Source organism: Sorex fumeus, unplaced genomic scaffold (genome assembly GCF_029834395.1).
Source record: "Sorex fumeus unplaced genomic scaffold, SorFum_2.1 ptg000122l, whole genome shotgun sequence".
In the NCBI taxonomy this organism is placed as follows: Eukaryota; Metazoa; Chordata; class Mammalia; order Eulipotyphla; family Soricidae; genus Sorex; species Sorex fumeus.
In genome coordinates this window covers 63,529,584-63,538,751 of record NW_026606179.1, presented here as the reverse complement: position 1 = coordinate 63,538,751, position 9,168 = coordinate 63,529,584, and the positions used below count along the sequence as shown (strand labels likewise).

The following is a 9,168-nucleotide window of genomic DNA, read 5'->3' as shown; positions in this document are numbered from 1 at the left end:
GGAGACGCTTCCAGAACCTTCCCCCGAGAGGCGCCGTGGGTAGTTGGGGAAGGGAGGCGCCCTCAGCTTTGCCCCTCGGGGGCGTCCCTCACCCTGCGCAGACCTCGGCGCTCACAGGGCAGCGGGCATCCGCGCAGGCGACAGACCGGGGTCTTCCTCTTTGCTCAGCAAGTTGAGACTTTCTCAGCGGGGAGTGAGTGACCAGCTCGAAGGACTCGGGGGTCCTTGCACAGAGCTGAGTTATTTACAGCAGGCCCGGGGGCCCTCCGTCTGATCTTGTCACTGCCCGGGACCAAACACCACTGGCCGAAGGGACCTCCTCCCCTAAGCGGGGGTCTCGGGGCGGGTTGGCAGGCAGGTCTGCAAGTAATTTGTGACATTTTGCAGGCCTTAATTGGTTTTTTGCTTTCCAAGTCTGGGTGCGTTCTAATTTAAATCGCCACATTCACGGTGACCCTCGCGGCCCGAAGGGGCAAGAGGAGTGTTAACTGCATTAAAGAGATCGGGCATTCGTTTCTCAGACCAACAGCTGGGCTGGCTCGTCCTCAAGATGAGACACGAGAGGCTGGCTGTTGATTCCCTGGCCTCCCTAGGGACCTGCGCTTTTCATACCACGTTTAAGTTCAGATTTCTAGAGAACAGCCCTTTCTCCACGTGTGACTTTTATTTCGCATTCAGTTCAGAAACCCAAGTAAATGGCACCTGAGTTCCAGGCAAAACCACACAGCAAATGGTAACATACATAAACCCACTGAGTTGTGTTTTTTGGTTTTTTGTTTCTATTTTTTTTCACATAAACCCATTGATTTTTTTCCCCCCTGGGGCTGCATCTGATGGCTCGGGCTGTGTTCAGAGGTTGCTCCTGGAGGTGCTCCCAGGGGTTGAGTTCCAGGGATCAAACCTGGCTTCCCACCCCAGTCAGCCGAACTCAGTCGGCTCCTACTGGTGTTGTTTCTAATCTGACTCTTTAAGACCCAGCACCGGTAAGTTGCCCCAGGCCAGCATGAATTAGACTTAAGACAAAGTTGAATAAACACTGGCCTCCAGTGTAAAGTGGCCTTAGGTGAGAGGTGGTTCTCCAGTTAGCTCATAGATGAGGATGATTGATAGTGCCAAAGTGACACAGGGCACTGGTTAGGTCAACCCCACTTGAAGACTGGCCATGACATCTGCCTTGTCCTTCACGCCACATGTCACCCCAAAAGGCACAGTGGCAGGGTCTCCACTCTGTATGTGGTCAGTTGATCATAGCTGGCCAGAACACTCAAGACAGCGCAGAGGCTCGTTCTAGGGCCGCGCAATCATTTTTGGGCGTAGGGGGCACACCTGTGATGCTCAGAGCTGATTCCTGGTTCCGTGTTCGGGGTCACACCTGGCGGGGCTCTGGGGCCCATATTCCGTGACAGAGATCAAACCCAGGTCAGCTGCGTGTAAGGCCTTCCCGCTGTACTCTCTCCGGTTCCCACGCAGCCATTTTAGATGACTGCAAACAGCAATTCTTCTGTCCGTTCTGCAAACTATAAAAGCGGAGAGAGTATGAACTCACCTCAGGACTGCAGCTGAGAGTGCAACCTGAGGTCTGCGACCCGCAGACGCCAAGTGCATCCCGCTCGCTCCCTCAGGAGCCTAGTCCCCTCCACGCTCTCGCGGGCGGTCTGACGGTGGAAGGGCAGCTGCAGGCTTGGGTTCCAGCCTGACGGTGACCTTGAGCGGGCCGCCAACCCTGGCTCTGTCGCTCCACCTGGAGGGTCGGGACAGCGCCCTCCGCTGCTGGCGGGGAGGAAGTGCGGCTGCGACTCCCGCTCCGCATTCGGCAGCGGACCCCGAGCAGGTGGCGCGCTCCGTCTCCCAGGCTGCAGCCCCGCCCCGCGCCCCGCGCAGCGACCGGGACACCGCTCTCCTCCCGCGCGCGCGCCCCGCCGTGACCTCTCCCGCCCAGCCGCCCTGGGGTCGCCTGGCGCGGGCGCGCGGCCAGCGTCCCCAGAGCACGGGCGGCGGGGGGACACCCGGCCGGCCGCGGGCCGGCAGCGCCGGGGCCTGCAGGGGGCGCGCGCGTGCGGGGCGGGGGCCGCACCTGTGCGGCGGCCGGGCGATGCGGGAGCGGCGAGCAGCTGCGCGCCCCGCCCCGCGGGCTCCTCCCGCCGCCGCGGCCCCCGGCTGCCGCCCGGTGCGCGCCGAGTCCGGGCGCGCCGCCGCCGCAGCTGCAGGGCGCGGGGTCGGGTGACGCCGCCGCCGCCGGCCGCATGGAGCCCCCGGAGGGCGCCCACCCGGGAAGTGAGTGCGGCCCCGGGCCGAGGGGGACGCGGGCGGGGGGCATACCGGGCCGTGGGGGGACTCGGAACCCCGAGATCCGAGCTCCGAACCCGGACTGGGGTGGGGCACGCCGAGGCCGGAGTTGGGGGTCCGCGCCCCGCGCCGGCTTTGTTCGCGCTGCCGCATCCCCCCTAAGAGGCCAGAGGCGGCCGCGACGCTGCCCTGGCACTGGGCGAGAGGGTCTGGGGGCGTGTGCCCAGACGCGGCCCTCCGCGGGTGCGGTGGGGGCGCCCTTGTTTGCAGAGGTGGCCGAGGGCAAGGCAGGTGTGCGAGGGGCGAGCCAGTGTGCCCCCTGCGCTCTGTCGGGACTGCACCTGGAGTGGGGGCCCCAGGAGGTGACAGACGGCTCAAGGAGGCACCCCTTTCCGAAGGGGTTTGCGGGCCACAGCGGTAGCACAGCAGGTAAGCGTTTGCCTTGCATGCAGCTAACCCGGGTTCGATCCCAGGCAACCTTGTGGTCCTCCGAGCAATGCCAGGAGTAATTCCTGAGCGCAGAGCCAGGATTAGGACAGGTATGACAGAAAGAGAGAAAGAAAGAGAGAAAGAAAGAAAAAGAAAGAAGAAAGAAAGAAAGAAAGAAAGAAAGAAAGAAAGAAAGAAAGAAAGAAAGAAGGAAGGAAGGAAGACTGGGAACTGGGATGCCAGCCTTCCACCTGGCTGGGATCCTGGCTTCCACACAGCTCCTGTCCCACGGAGCCCAAAGCTGGTTCCAAGTAGGGCTTGGAAGCCGGGACCAACCCACCCACCCACCCACACCACCACCAGCAGCTATGAGGTGGGCAGGTGGTGTCTGGGGTCTTTGTCCCATCCCTGTAGTCTCTGGGGCTCTTGAGTGTGAGTTCTCTCTTGTGGGGGTCTGAGCTGCTTGCACAGACAGTCCTGGGATCCTGGGCTTCCCAGAAGAGCGCTGGCTGGGTGCACAGGGCTGTGAGCCCCAGTGCCAGGAGATGGCTTCCCCCAAAGTAAGAGCTTCAGGAAGCCTGAGTGAAGAGAGGCTGAGCAGGGGCACTTACTCCACTAACCCGAGCCCTGCACAGTGGTCTGGGCGCCCACCGCATGGCAGGTCCCAAGAGGACATGTGGGTGGGTTGTGCCTTTTGAGAATGCTTTTGCATGTGATACCACAATACAGATAGTGCTTGAGCCCTTGGCCCCTGCACCTCCACCCAGACCAGACTGACCATCAACAGGTTTCCTTCCTTCATAATTTGGAGCAAATCTCAACAGAGTAGCTTTGCAGAAATCTACAAATTTCTGCATTTTCCCCCTTTTATTTGGAGGCCATGCTGTAGGACCATGCTGTAGGTTCTGTCAGGGACAGAACCCAGAGTTCCCACACTCAGAACTGCACTCAAGCCTACTGAGCATCACCCTGCCCCAAGAGTTTCTGAGTTAATCTCTAAAAGGGTAGTCTTCTGGGTTTTGTTTTTTTTATGGTGCCGGGGAGTAACCCAGGGCATCTATACACTTGTAAAGCATAATGCTCAATTGTTCACTGACCTACATTCCTGACCCCTAAAGGTAAGTTTTTTCTAGGGCATAATTAAAATTTTTTGCCAGCCAGAAAGCTCAAAAGACTGAAGACATGCTTTGCAAGACTTGGGTTCTATTCTTGGTCCTGCAGGGAGTAATACCTGTTGGGGCAGGTGTGGCCCCAAAACCGGAAGAATGAAAGAAAAAGACCCAGAATGAATTGTTGCAGCTAAACAACTTATAATTTTTTTCTCCCTTTTTTTTCTTCTTTGCTTTTGTACCACACTCAGCAGTGCTCAGGAGCTACTCATGACTCTGCTTGGGGTCAACTCCCAAACTCCCAGTCATGCTTAAGGAATCATGCAGTGCTGGAGACTGAACCTGGGCTTCCCACAGGCAAAACATGTGCTTAGTCCTTTCAGCTGTCTCTTCATCCTAACTGTAATCTCTTTATATCAGGTTGGAGAGAAAGTACCTGCATTGGCAGACCTGGGTTTAATCCCTGGCACAATCTTGGCACCATATGGTCCCCTGACATTGTCAGGAGCAATCCCCCAAACATCACTGCAACCCTCCCCACTAAGACAATAATTTTTTATATCAAAGTGTCCAGACCATGGAGGTGAGCAGGATGTGGGTTGGGGATGCTCCTCACAATTCTAACATGCCTTTGGAAAATCAAGATCCCAGCCACCCAGCTCCAAGTCTGTGCAAATCTGAGGGAGCAGAGCTTGGTCTCACCCTCTGGAGGCTGAGCCTACATACAGTTTCTGAAATGCTCAGCACTGCTGAATCCAGGGACGCAGGTGGCTGCCCCTATCCAAAGCCTCTGTCTGAAACCCTCCCTGTTTCAGAAGCCACTTCCAGGACAGGGCCTGGGGAACACAAACCAGCTTTCCTATGGGCTAGGGCCCCCCTCAGCCCTACTCCCAGCCCTGTGCTGTGACCAGAAAGAGAAGCCAGCAGGTGGTGGTGAACGCTCAACTCCATAGGCCAATGTCTGCTCACTCCCTTGTTCCCAGTTCATGGTTGGTGGAGCTGTGCTTGGCCTTGGCCTTCTGCTCCACCTACACGTTCCAGAGAGGGCAGCCTCTCCCCAAACCACAGGCCCCAGAGGTGGAGCCATAAGATTCTTCTCACCCCACACCCTTGGGGAGCTTCTAGGTTGACTGATTCGGTCCCCCTGAGAAAACAGTGCCCAATTAGCAGCCGTAAGGGTTCTCACGGCCAGGCCACTTCACCCTAGTTCAGAGCCGATGGTGCTGGACTGGATGTGTGTGAGCCCCAGGGGGGCTTCAAGGCCCCTTTCCAGGTGCAGCAGGTGTGTTCCCTGCCTGGCTGACCCCAGACTCCTGTGGTTCAGACACAGCTTCCTTGGGTGGGGAAGGGAGAAACTCAGGGTCCCATAAGGCCGGCACCCCCACTATCTGTTCTGGGATCCCAGCTGGGTGTACACCTACTCCGCACTTGCCTGACCAGACACCATGGCACAGGAGGTTCTGGCACTGGTCAGCAGCACGTGGCAGCAGGAGGGGCATCTCTGGGGAGGGACGCCTCTGGCTACACATGGGGAGGTGGGGGTGGTTGTGGGGCTTCAAGGAACATAGATGAGGAAACCGGTTTGATGGGTCCCTTTACAGGATGGCCCCGTCTTTCTGTGACCCAGCAGATCCCTCAAGAAGCTGCCTAGTCTCTTCTGACATTGTTCAGTAGAAACAGCAATTACATTTTTTAAAAATCACGCAGAAAACAAAGTTCCCAGGCATGAGTAGATGGTGGAACGGGCTCTTCTACAAACTTCATAAATCTTTTATTTTGGGGTTTTGCCACACCTGGCTGTGCTCATCAGAGCTTACTCCGGGCTCTGCTCAGGAATCATTCTGGGCAGGGCTTGGGGGACCTTATGTGGTACCAGGGGTTGAACCCAGGTCAGGTGCATACAAGGAAGTCACCTTAATCATTGTACTGTCACTCAGACCCTCCTGTAACTTTTGTTTTTGCTTATTTGGGGGCCATACCTGGTGGTACTAAGGATCACTCCTGGTAGGGATTGGCAGATCCTATGGGATGCCGGAGATCGAACCCAGGTCAGCCGCGTGCAAGGCAAATGCCCTCCTTGCGGAACTATCTCTCCTGCCGCCCTCTCTGTAGCTTCATGTGCTATTTGAATTCAAGTACAATATAGGTGGCTTTTTATTTTCGGAGTGGGGGTGGGGGGCACACCTGGTGGTGCTCAATGCTTACTCCCACTCCTTGTGGGGCTTGGAAACCACATGTGGTACTGGAGATCAAACCCAGGTCAGGCGTGTGCAAGGCAAGTGACTTAGCAAACTGTACTATCTCTCTGGCCACAATATGGGTTTTGAAGGCAGGCAGTACACAGAGGGTCAGGATCAGACTACTCTGGAATAAAGAGGGTCCAAGGGCAGGGCTAAGGTTCCACCAAAGCAGAGAGGTACTCACAAGGTATGGGTGGGGTCCCTGGGACAGGCCCAGCCTGAATCATTCATGATCAGGTGTCCAGGACAAGAAGCTGTCTCCAATGTTCCCTTTCTCCGGAATCCCCCTTCCCCTTGCCTGGTGCTACTGATTGCCCAGAACTTTAAAGAATCAGTCTCTGCCCACGTCCTGTGAGTGGAGGTGGCACCTCTCTGGGCGTGGGGAGCCCCTTCCCCCAAGTGATGCCCTGTCTTTGTTGCAGAAGGAGTGAAGGAGATTGAGGTACTCCAGGCTCCCCTGGGTACCTCAGCTCCTGAGCCACGTGATAGCTGCCACTCACCCGTGCTGGAGGAAGAGGTGGGTGTGCCAACCCCAGCACCAGGGCTCCTACATGTCACAGAGAAGCGGCGTAAGTACAACTGGCCTTGCCCACATGATCTTCTGTCCGTACCCCCCAGGGATGGGACCCCGTGGGGAAGGCACCCTCTCCCTGCTGTCCCATCTACAGTAGGCCCCCAGTGGCTTTGGTCTTCAGTGTGGAGACAGGTGCAGAAGGCCAACCTTCTGACCCACACTGAAGTTCCCTCACGGAGGGACAGAGCCCATGACGTCCACCCCTGCCCCCAGAGCCCCTGAGCAGCGTCTCTTCCCTGGAGGTGCACTTTGACCTCCTGGACCTCACCGAGCTGACCGACATGTCTGACCAGGAGCTGGCCGAAGTCTTTGCCGACTCAGATGATGAGAGCAGCGAGTCACCTGCAGGTGGGCATGGTGGGTGCTGGGGGTGGGTGCTGGAGCCACCAAATACTGGTCCTCCACAAATGATTCTGACCTGGAATGTTTGTAAAGAAAGATTTGCTACTCCTGCATCATTTCATTCACCCTTGCTGGGTGAGGCCCTGGGTTCCACTGCCACATGCATGCACATGCACATATATACACCGCCCATTTCATGTCCCTTTCTGTTTCACCGGGAGAACTGTGCCTCCTGATACCCCGTTTCAATTTTGCTGTTTTCAAACACCAACAAAAGGCCTAAGCCACTTGAGGTACACTTCAGGGTTACAACACTGTCCAGTGCTGACTCAATCACCCTTGGTTTCACGGAAGACATAAAAGAGTATCCTTGGTTCAAGACCCATAGTCCTAGCAGCCAGTGGGATAGTGGGACCCACAGACCATCCCCCCTGCCTATTTAGGTCCCTCCAAGCAGGGTTAGAGTTAGGAACTCAGCCCAGCCCGAGAACCACTCGCGCCCCCAGCACCGTGATTTCTGAACACCTAGCAACCCTGTGTGCGTCAGATCCCCCTGTGGGCCAAGCTCAGCCCAGCTGATGCCCCCCTCATTTGCTAGGCCTGCAACCTTTTCCCCGGGCCGGCTGTCTGCGCTCTCCTTCCTGGACACGCACCAGGGGTGAGCAGAGCCTCGAGCAGCAGCCCCTCAGCGACCTCAAGCAGCAGCCGGGGATGGTGGACACTCTTCTCACTGTGGAGAAGCCCCAGGACTAGGCCAAGGCCCCGGCCCATCCCTGTGGCTCTGCACACTGCACAGACCTCCGCAGCTCAAGGCTGGAGGCTCTGGCCCAGCACCCGCACGGCCAGTGGCCTTTCTGGGGCCCTGCGTCAGGGCCAGCCATGCCCAAGGATGGAATGAGTGCCTAGGCCTTCTGGAAACTTCTGTCTGCAGAACTGGTGCTGTCACAAGATTCTCCACAGGCCCAGGGGGTGGGAGTCACCTCACCTGAACAGTGGCGACACTGAGGCCCAGCCTGTGGGCTTTTGGCACCCAGCTGCTCAGCTAGTCTGGGTTTGATGGGTCCCCCTGAAACTTGTCCCCTGGAGTCCAGTACTGTCCCCTTCCTGACACCATCAAGTCCAGGCTGAGAAGTCTCTTGACCCTGGTAGCCGAGAGGGAGGCCATCCTGTTAGACCCGAGACCCCTGAGCTACTTTCTCGCTGTTGGGCAGAGAGGAGCAGCTGGGGTCCATCTGTTCTTCCTGGCCACCCAGGACACAAAAGCACACCAGCACCAATACCTGGCCTGGAGTGGAGCCCCCTGAGGGGACTGGGGTGAGGGGACACCAGCTTAGCTACACCGAGTGCTGCTTTTTACAGGCTAAGGAACAGATCAAATTCTGGTCTGATAAGCTATTGAGTTTTAAATAAAATCATACGCTGGCTTTTCTTCCCAGCCCTACCTGTCCTGACCCGTTCCCATGAAACATGCTAGGAAATGAATCGGCACTTCTGGAGCCATGTACGCTGGGGAATGTCCTTTGCCCTCTGACCTTCGTCTAGGGGACACTGCCCACTCCCCCACCACACTTCACTGAGTAGCTCTGAAGTCTGCAGCAGACTTGAAGCCTCATTGGAAAATGAAGCCTGTCAGGGTCAGCACACGGCCTGAGTTTCAGGTCTTTGGGGCTCCTTGGTGCAAAGAGGTTCAGTGCCTGGCTCAGGCTGTTGCTAGGGGACATCCGCAGAGCCAGTGGCACGGTGAGGCTGTGCTCAGGCTGCTTTTCTGGGTCACGTTTCAGGGACAAGTGACCTGGATTCTGTCCTCAGTCACAGGAGGGATGACTGCGAGAGGAGTTCCCAGTTAGCAGGTCCGGACAGGCTCCCGGGGAGAACAGCACCTCAGCCAGGAGGGAGGCCCCTTACAGAGGCCTCAGCTGGCTCTGCCATCTGTGAGCCTAGACTCACCTGTATGAGGAGCAGGCAGTGCTCTGGCTCCAGCAGAATGAGGAACTGGGGCAGTAGTGCTGGAGCCTGGGAGGTGGCAAGGACCCTATGGAGGAACCCAGAGGCATGAGCCACCCAGGCTCTGGGGGACACAGAACCTTCTTGGAGTTTAGGGGAGCACCCCCACACTCATTGTGGGGGCACCAAGCTGCTCAGCTAGTCTGGGTTTGGTGAAGGCAGTTTAAAATTCAGTGACAATGGG

At 57.3% G+C, this 9,168-nt stretch overlaps 1 protein-coding gene across 2 annotated transcripts; it reads left to right on the top strand.

Annotated features, from left to right (window-relative positions):
- Positions 1–2,188: 2,188 nt before the first annotated feature.
- Positions 2,189–8,007, top strand: DBNDD1 (dysbindin domain containing 1). Of its 2 annotated transcripts, none has more exons than XM_056136659.1 (4): positions 2,189–2,274; positions 6,487–6,633; positions 6,852–6,986; positions 7,579–8,007. In XM_056136659.1, exons 1-4 carry the CDS (start codon positions 2,244–2,246, stop codon positions 7,731–7,733), a joined length of 468 nt encoding a protein of 155 aa, XP_055992634.1. In that variant the 5' UTR covers positions 2,189–2,243; the 3' UTR covers positions 7,734–8,007. The 2 variants fall into 2 exon arrangements, with proteins under 2 accessions (XP_055992634.1, XP_055992635.1); XM_056136660.1 differs by having other exon boundaries at positions 2,218–2,274; positions 6,490–6,633.
- Positions 8,008–9,168: the final 1,161 nt, after the last annotated feature.